The sequence below is a fragment of the Hoplias malabaricus genome, chromosome 10, assembly GCF_029633855.1.
Source record: "Hoplias malabaricus isolate fHopMal1 chromosome 10, fHopMal1.hap1, whole genome shotgun sequence".
Lineage (NCBI taxonomy): Eukaryota > Metazoa > Chordata > Actinopteri > Characiformes > Erythrinidae > Hoplias > Hoplias malabaricus.
In genome coordinates, this window is record NC_089809.1 from 7,931,111 (window position 1) to 7,947,061 (window position 15,951).

Sequence of the window (15,951 nt, forward strand, 5' to 3'; positions counted from 1 at the left end):
TGATCAATGGAAATGAGAGAACAGTCAGTGAGCATAGAAACAAGGAGGTGTTCACACACACACACACACACACACACACATATATACGCCTTTGTCCAGATAAATGGCTATAATTATGATTTGCTGAGATGGCTAAGCGTGTCTGTCGGAAACTAAAAAGCTAAGCCTATTTCAGTAATTAACACAAGGCTGAAATTAAACAGTTCTGTTAACAATGAGTGATCCTGATACGTAAGCCTGAGTGAGCCAAGGAAATTCAGGACGTGAAACATCATTAACTTTTTTCTATTATTAGTCAATGAATCTCTCTCATTACTTGAGCTTTAGCATAGTTTTATGTTTTACACGCTCAGTTTTGTAAACATTTCATGATGAATTGTCCAGAATAGAACAATATAATAATAATAATAATAAGAAGAAAAAATGACCCATTTCTTGTCTCATGTTTACCACTGAATCCATTTCAAGGCCATGGTCAGAAAATATCTCCACTTTTTCTATTAAACTACAGTTTTATCATCAAAGATTATTGTATATTTTAATACTACTTGTAAAAAATGATAATGATTTTTTGTTTATTTTATCTAAACTGTGTCTTTAAACTGATATAGATGCATATAATTGCTGTGCAAATAAGATTATAAGAAAATAAACAAATAGAAATATCTCCATTTTTGTTTTTTAGATTTCCACATCATTTGAACATGGCAGCTGTCCTTCACATTGCATTGTGTGAAAACATACTGATGAATGGAGCAATAGCTCCAAATTACTTAATTAAAAACAAATAAATATATAAATAAAATATATATATTTTTTACAGAAACTTTCTGGATGACATCCTTGCTGCAGGAACAGCAACAGAAACCTCTATTGTGGGAAGGCTAGAACATTTATATAAGGATTGTATTACATTCAACTAAATAAAAAAAACAAAACAAAACAAAAAAAACAATAGTGAGGTCAGATACTGATGTTGAAGATAAGCGCTGAGTCACCAAAGCCACTCCAAAAGTCTTGAATGATGCTTCATCATTCCACAGAACAGTTGAACTCTACCCAGACCTTTCACCTGCAGAGGCACCTGAGCAAACCTTTCTATCCATGGGCTGCAGCTGATGTCACTGTGTAGAGTAGCTGCCATATTGAGGAGCTACTCTACTTTGGGTTTTACTCAAACACAACTAAAAAATGTTGATGTGTAAATGGTTTTGTTGTTTCTGTCAACACTTAGTTCTCATTTAGACGGTAAAATTAAAGAAATTTAAGTGTGGATCCTTGACCCATTTATCCGTGTCACATTTGTAAACAGAGTTCTGTTCATGTTTGTCAGTCAGTAGGAGCTTGAGCTAGGTCCCAATAATGCCATACTCCCAACTTCACAGATTATAAATAACAGATAATATCACAGATAATAAAACAAAAAATGCTGCACCCAGACAGTGCACGAATCCGACCGGGAAACACGAACCTTATAGCTAACTATAATTATTTTTGACATACAAGGCACTGAGTGAGTGCAGAAAGCTTTACTTTATGACAGACACTGTGCCCTACAGAGACTTATGGGATTCTACAGTGCGGTCAAGAAGAAATACTTTATTAAACCTCATGCCAAATCAGAGAAAGAAATGTAGTAATAATCAAAACCTGAGTGAAATAATATGATTATTGAATCATGTATATGATCTATTTATGAATAATTTGGTCACAAGAGCAGAGAAATGCATTGGAGTCCAACATGCTAACACTTTTTCATTAGATCCTATAAGGAAAATGCTAATATGGCTAATAGTGGACAACAGTTTTTTTTTCCTTCTCCTCATTATGCTAGACAGTGGGATCCTTTACCACCCAGATGCAAGGTGGTGGGCTTCTGTGTTTTTCAGTGTTGTGAGACTCTCCAGTGCTGGGACAGGAGCTGTGTATGAGATAAATGTATCAGACTGTTCCATCTGTGTTCATTAGTGCTGTACTCTGAAATCAGACATTTGGTCCCCAAAGTAGTGTTCAATCAAAAAAAAGATAAATAATAATAAAATAATATTATTAAAAATAAATAAATAAATGATAACAATTAAAAAATAATGTGTCTGCAAACCATGGATTGGCAATGCTTTCCCATGGGACTATGCAGAATGGCTGTGTATTGATTATAGCCATTAGCATGTCTACAAACAGACAGCAGTTAATATGGAATATTTCGGAGAAATATTTGGAGAAAAGAGCACCGAGACAGACAAGAATGCTGAACTTGGACCACCCTACAGTCCCATTAAGGTTAATGGAGAACCACAAGTAGCTCTGAAAGATCCCAAATCGGCCCCAGTGGTCCTTGCTAATCATATATACACCAGAGACTTATGTTGAGGTAAAAACTTGTCCATTTGGCCTACACTGTGTCATACGTTTTCAGAAATAGCACAATCGCTACTGCTCAAACTCATGCATGCTGCATTAGCTTAACGTAAATGAGGCATTTGGAGGGGTGGGGGAATAAAACTCTGCCTGTGGGCTAATGATATTAGCTGGAATATTTTGCAGGATAAGCGCACCGACTAATGTAGCAAAAAATTCTACCAATTTCAAATATCAATACAGGGCCTAGACGATGTCATGTGTAAAATAAAACAAGATATCTTAGTAAAGAGAACTGTTCACATGAGTATTGATGTCATAGGTGTAGGACATTTGTATTTCTATTCATATGCAAAGGTTTGGAACACCCCTGGCTGTATAGAACATTTTGTTGATTTTTTTAAAAAAGTGGAAATAAGCACATCCAAGTTTTAATGCAAAATTACTGTCGAGTTGCTGAATTTAACAACACACAACAAATGGCCTGTGTAAATGTTGGTGCATTTGATGTCTCCTATTTATTTTTTTTGCCCCCAAGCTTATAGATAGCCCATAAAAAGGTACGAGTTCAGCGACTTTAAGGTGAATCCATTTCTGACATGTGTGTTTAGCTGTGCTGAGTGTGTATAATTTCCAGACAAAGGCATGAAATAGAGAGGGATGTGTTGGAGCAGCTGCACATGAGCAAAAGACAGAGTTTTGGTCAGTACATCTCCAGCAGGTCTTGTGGGGTGTTCCCAGAATGCAGTGGTCATTACCCACCAAAAGTGGTCCAAAGAAGGAAAATCTGTCTACTGATGACAAGGTAGTGGGTGCCCAAATCTAGGGCCCTGTGATTTCTGTGATGCAGAAAACATAGATGGAAGCACAGAATTGAGTAATAAAAAAAAAAACTTCAATACAAAGATTTTGAAAATATCTTCCACCACCGTTAGTCCTAAGAGATGCAGCCATGCAGTCAGTGTGATGCACTGTTAGCCCTTTTAGCATGATAGCAGAGTCTGCTACGCTACCTTCCTTGTTTCTGTTTATGTTTGAATGCCTGTCATCTGCGTGAGCAAATGACAGGCATAGCAAATAGCTGGCAGAATGCAAATAGCTGGCAGAATGTTAAGTCCTTATAGTGTTTGGTTTGACTTCCAAAGTTTAATGCTTCAACCTTACACACTTCAAACAACAGGCTGCCAGGGATCAAGTAATATTACAGACATCTTGTTCCTATCATAACGAGTGGTATTGTACACAAACAGATCAATTTACATGAGTTAAGACGTAAAATATATATACAAATAAAAAGAGACTAGGCTAGGCTATAGAAGAATAGGATTCTTCTATATTCATAGTTAAATGTAGTAAAGAATTAATGCAAATCAGCCATTTTCCCCAGTTAGCGTTAATTTTAGCTTTTTTTAATCTCAGAGCAAATGTAATGTATGTTATTAACAATATTCTTCCACTTTTCAATGATAGTGGGGTCTGTGTGTAGCCATTTTCTAGTGATTGCTAGCAACTAAAAAGATCTACAGCAGGTATCTATCCGTCCCAATCAGCCAATCTGGGAGATTTCCCATATACAATACTAAGAAAACCTTTGGAATATCTAGAGATAAGATTTTGTTAATATGATCCCAAACTTCATTCGGATAGTAGTGAATTTTAATGCATTTCCAGAAAATATGGAATTGTCCTGCATCAAAGCAGCCACAGTTCCTCCAACATAATTGAGATATACCCAGCTGCATCGATTTGACTTTAGGGGGAATGAAATGTCGGATCACATTTTTCCAACCGAACTCACGCCACATGTTTCAACAAGTAGAATTTGTGTTTTCCAAATATTACCTCATTCGAAATGGGGTATCGCAATATTTCCTTATAGTGTTTAAAATCAAAATTAAAGCCAGATCTTGGTCCGCTTGGTTATTTAAAAAAAAAAAAAAAAACAGATCTGAATTTAATTTAAATCACAGTCACAATATCAGAAAAATCACAAAAATCTATTTCCCTAAAAAACCATTCAGCCCTGCTCTGGATTAATAGACTTCAATACTATGAGGTATCAAACCTCACTAATTCTCTCATAAATATCCTCATAGATATTTTATATCTAGTCTAAATCCATTCCAGACTTCTTTTTTTTTTTTTTACTGCAGCTATTCATACACTTCAGAAAAAAAAGTTAAACGAGCAGGGGGCTATATGGTGCCTGTTGAAACTCAGATAAATAGGATCTTTGCACTAAATATGAAGATATATGCATATTTGTGAGTTATTTACCTGTATATATATATATTTTAATTGTCACATATTATACCTCTTTACCAGTTTTTAGTTAACACTGGTCTTAATGAAACACTAGTTATATGCTTTGTTCAAAATACCACAAGGATCAAAAACACCACTGTTTGACGTGCTCTCCCCCTGTCTGAACAGCCCTGTTCAGAAAGAAGGTTTCAGCACCTGCTGCTTTAAATGAGAAGGAGCCACAGATCACTTCAACGATCCCAGGAACGAGGAGTGAGGAGCAGAAGCTTTGGGGTTTAGCCATTTTTCCTTGTATCATTTTGTTTTTGCCATATTTAATTGATACACTTAATTCTCCATGCCCATTGTGTCTGTTTTGCTCCATTTAACCTTGTCTTTTTGCCCTTACATAAATTGTGAGTTCAGTGCTGTGATTGCAGGGACTCAGAAAAGAGGACAGGACAATCCAAAGATCTTTGCACTTTGTGGAGGAAGCAGCCTTAAATCAGAACAACTTGATTCATCTCAGGCTTTCAGGACTTAGCCAGTCCACAAAAACTGCCTGGGTGGTTTTACTTCACAGTGTGTGGTTCAGTAGGAGCTCCAGATCCCCAAACTGATGTGTACATGCACTAAAAGTGTTTTATTTCATAATATGTCTGCTTTAAATCTTGTGGTAAAACAATCTCCATATAAATAAATAAATAAAAAGTAATCTGACCAGGGGTATTTAAGGTGCATTTGAGCTTTCTAGATATTACAGACCAGTGGCAATGACTCGGCAGGCAGCACTACTTTGGAAAGCAGAACTGGCTCCATGTTTAATCACACTGCTCATAACCATAAATCAGCCACTTTCAGTAACACACACTACGTTTGCAGCCATTTCCCTCTAGAACACAGGGCTTTTAACACACTCTTAACAACCGCACATACCTCCAGTTAGGCCTGTGCCATAATTTTGCATCAACACAAACGAGAATGTCTGACTCCAGTCAGGGTGTATGCGTGTGTGTGTGTGTGTGTGTATTAGAAAGATAAAGAGCTGCATAAATGTGTTTTGAGAATAAGGTCGTATGTGGTAGGCCAGACCTGACAACTAAATTACTTCTACTTCAGTACACTAGGGGGCCCCAAGTGGCTTTCCCCTGTTTCCTTGCCATTCACTCCCAACATCCAAAGAGTTAGCAGAGTTAGCAAGGGTGTGCTAAAGATGTAAAGACGACATGTGTTTCGAAGAAAACATCTCAGAACAAACAGAAAATCTGATAGAAATGGGAGAACGACACTGATCTGTCAAATCTGCACAAATGTTTGATATTAAACCATCAAACATTCCGTGTGGTTTGATGTGGAAGACTTCACTGTAGAGAAAGTCCAGACCACTGACAAATATATATATATATATAAAAAACCATGTATATACTTTAATGGCTTTGACTTGTAATAGGACTACGTTATAAAACTAATATAAAAGTAATAATACAAAAAAAATTAATTATAAAATATATACAATATCTGTTAAAAAAAAGTGTTAAAATCTTCTGTAAAGGAGCTTTTAACTGTATTAAACTCTTCAGATATCTGGTTCCTATCACCACCATTTTGATGTCCCAACTTGACCCTGCCTTCCATTACACCACAGTGTGTTCTGTGAAAGAAAATAAAAATAAAAATAGGGGTGTGGGTGGCACTCACTGACCCTGACCTGTACCTCCACAGGTTAAGAGCTTGAAACACTGACTGTCATAAAAATAACACAAATAAAATCTTCAGTGCTGTAAGCAAATGTGACAAGACTTTCAAAAGTAATGTAGGTCCATCGCTATTGGTTCATTAATCAACAACATTTCGGCCAAAATAAAAACAGCAATGACCAAACAAAAGAGGGGTCAAACGTCTTTGATATGACTGTTAAACTTTGGTCCTCACAAAGAGACCAAAACAAAGCACAGACACAGAGGCACAGACACAACAAATGTAGATTAAATTCTTTAGTTTTTCTTCAGGACTGTGATCTTGACCATTTGTCAGAACGACACATCGTTATTCGATCTTTGAAGTTAACAATGGGGAAACACACATGTACAGATAGTGTATGAGTGTGTGTGTGTGTGTGTGTGTAGGAGGGAGGCGGTAAAATTTGTGAAGCGAGGGACACAATAGTCTCTGCGCTGTGTGTACTGGATCTCATGCTCGAACAATACACCATTGTCCCCCTCAGCAGATCAGTAATTTATGTAAAGATACACCCCCCCACACACACCTCTGTCTGTCTCCTCACTTTTTCCCACCCTCTCTCTCTCCTTTGTTGTCCCCGCTCTGTGTTTTATTCTCGCCTTCCTCCTTTCTGCCTTTTTGCCATCTTCTCTTGTCCTGCTGCACCTCTGTCTGTTCTCTCTTTTGTTCGTTTTTCTTCATTCTCCTTTGCTGTGGCCCCTGTATTGATCTTTTTTGCTTTTCTCCTCTCCATCATACTTTTCACCCCATTATTTTCTGGAATCTGGATTTTTTTTTTAAACTTGTTTACTTTACCCCCTGTTTTCTAGCCTGGCAAACTTGTGTCAGATAAAAGACAGAGTGGAGTGAAAGTTGGAGGAAGTTAGGAGGAGGTGAGGGGTGATGGCCTGAAACTAAAGCGGTAAGAAAACAGGAAAAAAAAAAAAAAATCTGACATGTCTCATTATAACCACAGACCATCTTTCCTTTCCTTCTTTCTGTGGTTTTAAATGGAAAGGGAAGAACAGCACTGCAGAGGAAAGAAAAATCTCATTTTTCACTGCTTACTCATCAATCCAAATGTTTAAACCAACAATCTACACACACATGCAGGCATCACTGCATTACTGTACTTCTGAGGACCTGCTATGTACAGCCCCAGGTTTTACCATTTCCCAAACCTGACCTTAATCCTAATCCTTAACCATGACATTAACAATAAACAATACTTCATCCAAAACTAATGTTAAAGGTTTAAACCAGAGCTTTCAAGGTACAATGGGGAGGGGAGAGAAAAAAAAAACAAAAACTTAAAACTAAAATCTTGGTTATGTTTCTCCGCTGTTCACAAGGTCAGCAGGACGCCTCTGAACTCGGCCACAACGTCCCCCACTCATGACGTATTCCTGGTTCCCCTCAAAACGTGTAGAAACACGGCGGTTCACTGGAAAGAACCAAGGTTCCAAGAATCAGTAACGGAACTGGTTCAAGAACCGGAGTTCATTTTGTGGAAAAGCGTTATGGTGTCAGAAACAAATCAGTGTTCTGATTGGTTTAACAAATCTCACGATGTGATTGGTCCAGCTGAAGGTTTCCTATTGGTCCATCAATTTTCCGTCAAAACAGGGTCTTAAATCCGCAACTGCAAAAAGAGATTCGCACTCGCAGCAGAGAAGGAGAATGTGTGGATTTTTGGAACCTTAAAAAGGTCTGCTCTTGCATATTTTAAGCCGTTTGAGAAGGTACTAATTCACACATTTGATTTACAAATGCAAATCTTTTTTTCACATTTGTGATTTTAAGTTATTATTATTGTTGTTGTTGTTTTAAATTTGTGCATTCCAGTACATTTGTGGATTTTAGTTTGACGTGTCTGTAGTTGCTCAAATGCAGTTACAAAGTCCGTTACATTTTTGAGTATTGTTTTCAAACTCAAAATCTTTTTGACCCTTTTTTGACTCCATATTCATGTGCCTGTAATGCACACAAAACTACACCATACAGATATAAGGCAGTATCTTTGCTCTAATGTACATCGTCCATATCAAGGTCCACAATACAAAATGTAGACAGCTATATTTTTAGTTTTATTATTAACACAAATTTTGAGAAGATCCTAAAGTCAGATTATTCCACAGTTAGTTCGGATCCTGTAATGATATTGGCTGAGTTACGTTCCAGGAGTAGCCAGAATTGCAGAAAGCAGGATTTTTGCCCATTTGTTTTGAACAGTAAAGAGTTATGGTGGAGTGGACCTATTGTCTACTTTCTGATTTGTAAACTACAAGAAAATGGCAAGGAATTAAAAACAGGAAAATGCTACATCTGTTAGATTTCTATGACTGTGTTCAATTTGAGTCTAGACATGTGTTTTGTTTCTCCTGTGCTTTCCTTCAGAGTGCGACATACAGAAAAACGTACTCGAGTGTGCATTCATGCTGTTTCAGGGACAGACTTTTTGTATTAAAGACAGATACAGGCCATTTACGTTTATGAACATGAACCATCAATCAGACTTCATTAAGTTTGAAATGTGGACATACACTCTTAAAAATAAAAGTGCTACAAAAGGTTCTTTGAGCGACGCCACAGAAGAGCCACATTTGGTTCTATAAAAATGTAAATGTTTAAAGGATCTTAAAGGGTATGTCTATGATTGTGAGTAAACACAGCTCTCTCTGGTTGTTTACATTCAGAAGCCAAGTGTCTTAAAATGGGATGGTGTGTTTGAGGGGAAAATAACGACTGCAGTTTGCACACTGCAGTCATTCAACTTGTCTTTTAAGATTTTATCCACTGTTTGAATTACCATAGAAACTTAACTGTAACAGAACCAGAAACAGCAAAAATAAATCAATATTACCCACCTATGGAGCAAGAATAGTGTAATATCTTCATTTCAGTTCATGCTTTTCAATGTTTGGGGTTCTCTCCGTTTTCTAAAAAACTCCAGATGCCTCTGCCATAAGCAGACAGTGAGAGATAGAGAAAGCCTAGCATACCGGACTTTTTTTTTTTTACTCATTTACAGACACCGGGGCTTCGTAAACATAAACACACTGGAGAGTTATTAAATGGTGAGACAATATCTGAATTTTATAAAAAGTGTTTTTGATTAAAATCCTTTAAGAGCAAGTGATGGATATTTAAACCTTTAAAAGGTTCTTCACACAAGTCCTAAACAAACATGGTTCTTTAAGAAACCATAATTGCTCAAAAGAACCCTTTGTAGCACCTTTATTTTTAAGAGTGTAGCCTAAGAAATGCCCAAATGGTTATATAAAATTATCCACTGCTGGAAAAAAGTGTGGACAGAAAAACCTTGCATCATCATCATCATCATGTGTGCGAGTTACATCCAGTGTTAAATATAGCAAGCACCGAGGAAGCTCCTAGCTTTAGGGTTTCTGAACATACCTCTTCCAAGACACATGAAGTAACACCAATTCGTTGTGAGCTGCTGTCAAGGCAGCGTCATTACAGTTCAGCAAGTTTGGAGGGGAACACTTCCTGCCCAGTTCTCATATGTTGCTAAATGGCTTTGCTCTTTCTGGGTGAACAGTACGGCTCTCCCTTTCACCCATCCCTCAGCATAATGCTAACATAACCATGTAGAATGCAGCCGCCATGTCCGAAACTGGGCTTATTCACTGTGAAGTAAACTATTTGGGGGTATAATTTTCAGTTCACATAAACAATCCCAAAATGCACAACCCCAGTAGACTAGCTGATACTAGTGGTTAACCAATACCCATAATGCACTGAGCTGTTTAGTTAAAAACCCATGAGGTAGTGTCTGACACCATTAACCACCCTCCTAAAATCAGTTCCCTATAACTGTACACTCTACAGTGAGAAACACAGCTAATATGGAGCCATTTGGACCCAGCATGGGTTTGGCGTTATTTCTGATTGTAAGCAAATCACATTTTAAAATCTTCCATAACCAATCATTCACACCCACACACACACTTTCCCAACATCAGTTACTCACAACTGTAGTAGTAGTGGTGTCCTGGAAGGAACTCGAAGCCCAGGGAGAAAGGTGTGAAGCGCTGGATTTTCTCGGAGAACTTGACAGGCTCATAGAGGGCATAGGGTTTGTTACACTCCCATCGCTTTATCGCTCCTTTCGTCTCCTGGCAACCTCTGAACTGGCTCTCGGCCACCAGGTAGAGCGCAAGCGTCTCCGCGGGTCCCGAAAGAGTGGCACCAGGTGGGTAGTGAGGACACAGGATGTCCAGGTAGTCGTTTAGATTCACCAGGATGGAATAGTCATCGTTTGTTAGCCTAAAAGAGAGAGAGAGAGATTTCAGTCATGTTACAGATGTAGGCTAAGATACAGTTTGGAGTCTTGTCCAAGGACTGCTTATTGATATAGTGTGGTGTTTCAAATCCCACTCTCTGTTGTGTGGAATGGAGAGGGGTTATACGAGAGAGAGAGGGAGAGAGAGAGACTAACATAAAAACAGTGGGTATATTTCTATCACAAAGAGGATTCATAGCCAGAGTCGTTAAATATGTCTTTTCCCCCCCCCCCAAGTCGACAGTGCACATTTCTGGTGGCTCAGTAAATCTGAGGCACAGATTTTGCCCTGAATCACACTTTGCTGCGCTGGTGCTGCACTCCTCCATGAAATATCAGTGACAATAAATCAATCGACAGTTTTAATCAGCTCTGTGCAGTACACTGTAAGTTGGCACAAATTATTGTTTCTACATCACTCTCAGCATCAATCTTTGTAAAACTGACATCACAAAAAACGGCAACATGCAAATAAGTCCACAACCAATCAAAATGCTTAATAGCGTGACATCAGAGTCTCATCTGAACTTCAGCTTACAATAGTTAACAATATTAAATCTCAACAAATGCAAGATATCTAATGTAAATTTTAAGATTATTCCAATCTTTACAGAGCTAAGTTATGTGCATTCATTATTTGAAAAGAACAAAATGATTTGCAACTTTAACACAATCCTCAAAGGGCTATTTTATTTAATTTCCTTTTTTGGGTCATTTACACATATTGTGAATGCACAGAACCAGTCAAAAGTTTGGACATCTTCTCATTCAATGTTTTTTCTACGTTGTAAACGAATGTGGAAGACATTAAAACTATGAAGGAACATATGAAATTATGTAGTAAACAACACAAAGTGTTAATGATTATACTTTAGACTCTTCACAGTAGCCCCCTGTTGCTTTGACAACAGCTTCACACACTCTCTCCGTTCTCTCAGCCGGCTTCATGAGGTCGTCACCTGGAACGGTTTTCAGTGAACAGCTGTGGCCTCGTCGAGATTAATCTGTAGAACCGCTCCCTTCTGAATGTGTCTGAGACTGTAACTGGGGTTGTGCAGAGGTAGGGGCTGGTACACAGTTCTATACAGTGACTAGCTCTACTCCACCGATGACTAACGAGAAAGTGTGCCCAAACATTTGACGGGCACTACATATGTAGAGTTTCCACAGAGGTTTAAAAAGGCAACAAATGCAAGAATCCATGATTTGTTCATTCTCTTGAATCTCCAGTATTTCTGACTGAAGAATGTGTAAAGGGGCCATTTCCAATGTTTTCATTGACCAACTGAAGCCTTTATAAACGCAAGGCAAACCATACTGTTTACCTTGGATTCTTCTTTAAACACATCCTTTCCACTGCTGCAGTGATAATTAACTCCATTTGGGAGCAATTTGCCTGGGTCCATCGCAGACAACTTCTTTTTGTGTGTGTTTCAAATATTGTCATCTTTTTTTTGTAAAATGCTTAATATTGCAATGTAATGTTTTCCTCCCGATAACATTTAGCCAATTACACATTAGAGCCAGGTCTCTGCTGTAGGCCTGTGAAAGCCAGCAGAGATTCAGTGATGTGAAAACACTTTCTAGACTAATTAAACAAAGGAAATGCAGAAGGTCTGGGTAATGACTTCTCTAATAGCCAAAAAAAAAATTTATTAATTAAAAGAAATCCAGAATTTCATCAGGAGACGCTGCAAAATGTTTAAGGGCCAACAGCACCACAAGTTCACACAGCTATATGCTAATTAGCAAGAGTGAGTGACACACACACACACACAACACCAAAGCTAATAGTGAAGCCTCACTAATAGGCTGAGCATTAGCATACAATGGCCCTTTGGTGGGTTGGCAAGAACGATTTAGCTTGTTTACATACGCTTGCCTTTAAAAAGATGTTTACATGTTTACAATCAATGAGCGAGAGACAGGGACAAAACAAAATTGAGAAATAAAAAGAGCAAGAGAGAAAGACCACAAAGAGAGAGAGAGAGAGAGAGAGAGAACGATAGCAACAGAAATAACTAAATTAGTGACACACAGAAAGAAAGAGAACAGAGAGAGGGAGAGAATGACAAGGAGGAACAGAAAGAGAGGGCAAAGAGTCCAAAGGAGGTCTGAAGTCCAGAGAAGTGAACAAAGAGTGGACACAGAAAAGGGGTTAGAAATCAGGGGACAGGCGAGACACAGGGAGGACTGACAGAAAGAGAGGATGTGAAAGAGAGAGAGAGAGAGAGAGAGAGAGAGAGAGAGAGAGAGACAGAAGGGTAAAGAGGTAGAGGAGGGGGGTTCTATTTTAATTAGTCGCCCTAGAGAGAGTTTGGTGGGAGACAGCAAGGAGACAAGATGGATTTTAATTGGTCTTTTCTGCACCACAGTGGTGTGTGTGCACGCATGTGTGTGTGTGTGTGTGTGTGTGTGTAAGAAAACTACGAAAGAGAGAGGGGGCCCATGGAGGAGAAGAAAAGACAGGATGTGAGAGCAAGGCAGCCAGTCCAGGTCCATCACGGCGACTCTTTGAGAAAAAGCGACAGAGCGGAGTGAGAAAGAGACACATACTTACAGAGAGAGAGAGAGAGAGAGAAACATACTCACACACAGAGAGAGAGAGAGACACATGCTTACACACAGACAGAGAGAAAGAGAGAGAGATTGGAAGAAAGTCAGCTAAGAAAAGAGGGAGCAAGAGTGTGTGAGAAAGAGTCCAAAGTTAAGTGGGTGGACAAAGAGAAGACAGAAAAAGGCTAATGAAAGAGCAGAGAGGCAGAGACAGAGAGCGAGAAAGAGAGGGAGCGAGGGAACAAGGGAGAGGTTGAGACAGATGGATGTGCAGAATAGAGAGAGAGAGAGAGAGAGAGAGAGGGAGAGTGTAAACCAGGTATCCAGCAGGCAGGCTCCCTCTTCAGCCGAGGTGAAGAATGTCCCAGTTAGACTGAAATATTTATATTATATTTCTGTGGAAATCCACTCTGGACTCTGAAGCTGGGGCACTTCCCGGAGGCAGAAGTCATCTTTGCACTAGCTTTACGAAAACTGCATGGAACATACTACAAATCAGCATCAAAACACTCTGCTTCATTCTTACACTCACTACAAAACAGCATGAAAAAACCCAGTACTGCCATTAGCCGCGTTAGTCTCTGACCCCACAACCGTTCCAGCACTCGTACCTTTAATGGCGACATTCACAATTCTAATCAAAAAACACTTCTTTAGAACATTCAAGAGATGTTTCCTCATCATTTGCTGTTCTCCAGTCCGTTTGAGGCCTGGAAACTTGACTAATGTGTTTACAATGCCCCAGTGTCTGTAAATGAGTAAAAAAAAACAACTGTCTCAGTCTGGTATGCTAGTCTCTCTCTGCTCACGGCAGAGGCATCGGGGGTTAATTTAGACAACGGAAAGAACCCCAAATGTCAAAAAAATCATGAACTGAAATGAGGATATTGCCCTTTTGCTGCTCTATAAGGAGATAATATTGAATTATTTTTGCTGTTATGAATCACTTAAAGTGGAATGTTTCCAAACATGGGAGACTCCTTTACTGAGAGTGCTACAAAACTAAACAACTCGAGTTCAAACAGTGAATAAACAGACAAGTTCAACTTCAGCCTCAAAAACAACATTCCACCCTAAAAGACGCAGAGCTTCTGAATGTAAACAAACCAGAGAGAGTCGCTTTTAACTGAGAATGAGCCACAGCTCAGTTCAGCTTGAGAGCCCAGGAGTGAGGCTTGAGAAAGGAATGAGGATCTCATTGTTAGCCGTTTTTGCTCAGTTCTCTTTGTTGTTGTTATCTCCATATTCAGTCAGTACACTTATTTCTCAGCATATTTGTGTTTGTTTCATTCCAGTAAACCCTGTCTTTGTGCTCTCATATGAACAAGGATACTGTGATTGAAGAGATAAAGGGAAACTGTAAAATCTTAACTTTACACGAGTGTCAGCATAAAATGATTGTATTTTGTATTTTTTTTTATTATTATTATTTTGTGGGGTATTCCATGTGTCCTAATGCATGGACAATAAGTCATTTTCACATAAAACGTCCCATTTAAACAGTTCAAATCAACCCAAATCCAAGGGAAATGTAAGATTCCATAGGGTAAAAAATGAATAAACTAATTCATTAAAATAAATACATGGGGTTAATTGTAGATATTCCATATTTCATATCTGCTGGTTTGTAAGAATGCAGTTATTTCACACTAGGGACAGGCGATACGACCAAAATTAATCTCGATATGTCTAAAAAAAAAAAAAAAAAAAAAAAAAAAAAAAGGGTGAAGGGTGATATACCATACGATTCACTATTATGAAAACCACAACAAAATATAGTGTCAGAGTATTAATGTTTATTTTTAACACCAAAAAGAACATGCTGCATTATCCAACCACAATAATCAAACTGTACGTCTAAGAAATAGTGATGTCCCCATCAAGTTTTTTTGTTTTTTTCCCCCGATCCCAATATGAGTTTTTAAAATAAATACGTGATACGTAGATTTTTCTAGATAGTACAGTTACAGTGCACACTTCAAGTGAACTCACATTAAGAAACAAACTGACTGCATCCAAGCTGCTGCTTAATTTATTTTTTATAACAAAGTAAACAAATGGTGTCTACACAAACAGTCCATATACATCATTTAATATTACTTTTAATCTTATCATCTAACATGATTTTTATGTATAAAGAATTATTTTGATTGTAAAAGTTAGTTTTATTGCATTCACAGATGTGTTGAGGGAAAAATTAAATGTAGTTTTTTTGTGAGACGATGCTAAATTAATTTTTTTATTATTATTTAAGCACTGACCTGTTTCTCTCAGCGTTGCCACAAAACTAACGAACCCCTGTGGGTGGGACTGTGACTCCATTGGCTGTAGCACTAAAATGATGGACAGCTAAGTCTGGCTGCTGATTGGCTACATAATAGTGACGACCAATGAGAAGGGCATTCTCTGTTCGTGAGCCGAGGAGTATCCGCCCCTCCCTCCGGCTGAGGGCTGAGGGCTAATGGTGCGCTGCGTCTCAAACACGTCACGGTCTTAACAGCGCTCTTCTTTTCGGATGAAAGCTTCGCCACTGGTTTTATTTTTGTCCTTTGTTGACTTACTCACAGTTATCAGAGTCAGACCTGAGTGCGCGCGACAAATGTGCTGTGAACTGCTCGAGCGGCATACACGAACAATGGCAGGACAGCGTGGTGTGTGTGTCTCAGTGTGTGTAGAGAGACACAGAGCTGAACGGGACATTTGTGCACTTTTTTTCTTTAAATGAACTCAAATGTATCCTCGGCAAACTCCATATAACGAATATGGTC

At 38.5% G+C, this 15,951-nt stretch overlaps 1 protein-coding gene across 1 annotated transcript in view; it reads right to left on the reverse strand.

The window, feature by feature from the left end:
- The window catches only part of si:dkey-246i14.3 (ephrin A4), a 32,998-nt gene extending 21,023 nt beyond the window's left edge, over positions 1–11,975 (reverse strand). Inside the window, exons 1-2 of the mRNA XM_066683228.1 lie at positions 11,953–11,975; positions 10,316–10,611 (exon numbers count right to left, since the gene is read on the reverse strand). Coding sequence (XP_066539325.1) covers positions 10,316–10,611; positions 11,953–11,975 — 319 coding nt within the window. The remainder of the gene's footprint in view (positions 1–10,315; positions 10,612–11,952) is intronic.
- Positions 11,976–15,951: the final 3,976 nt, after the last annotated feature.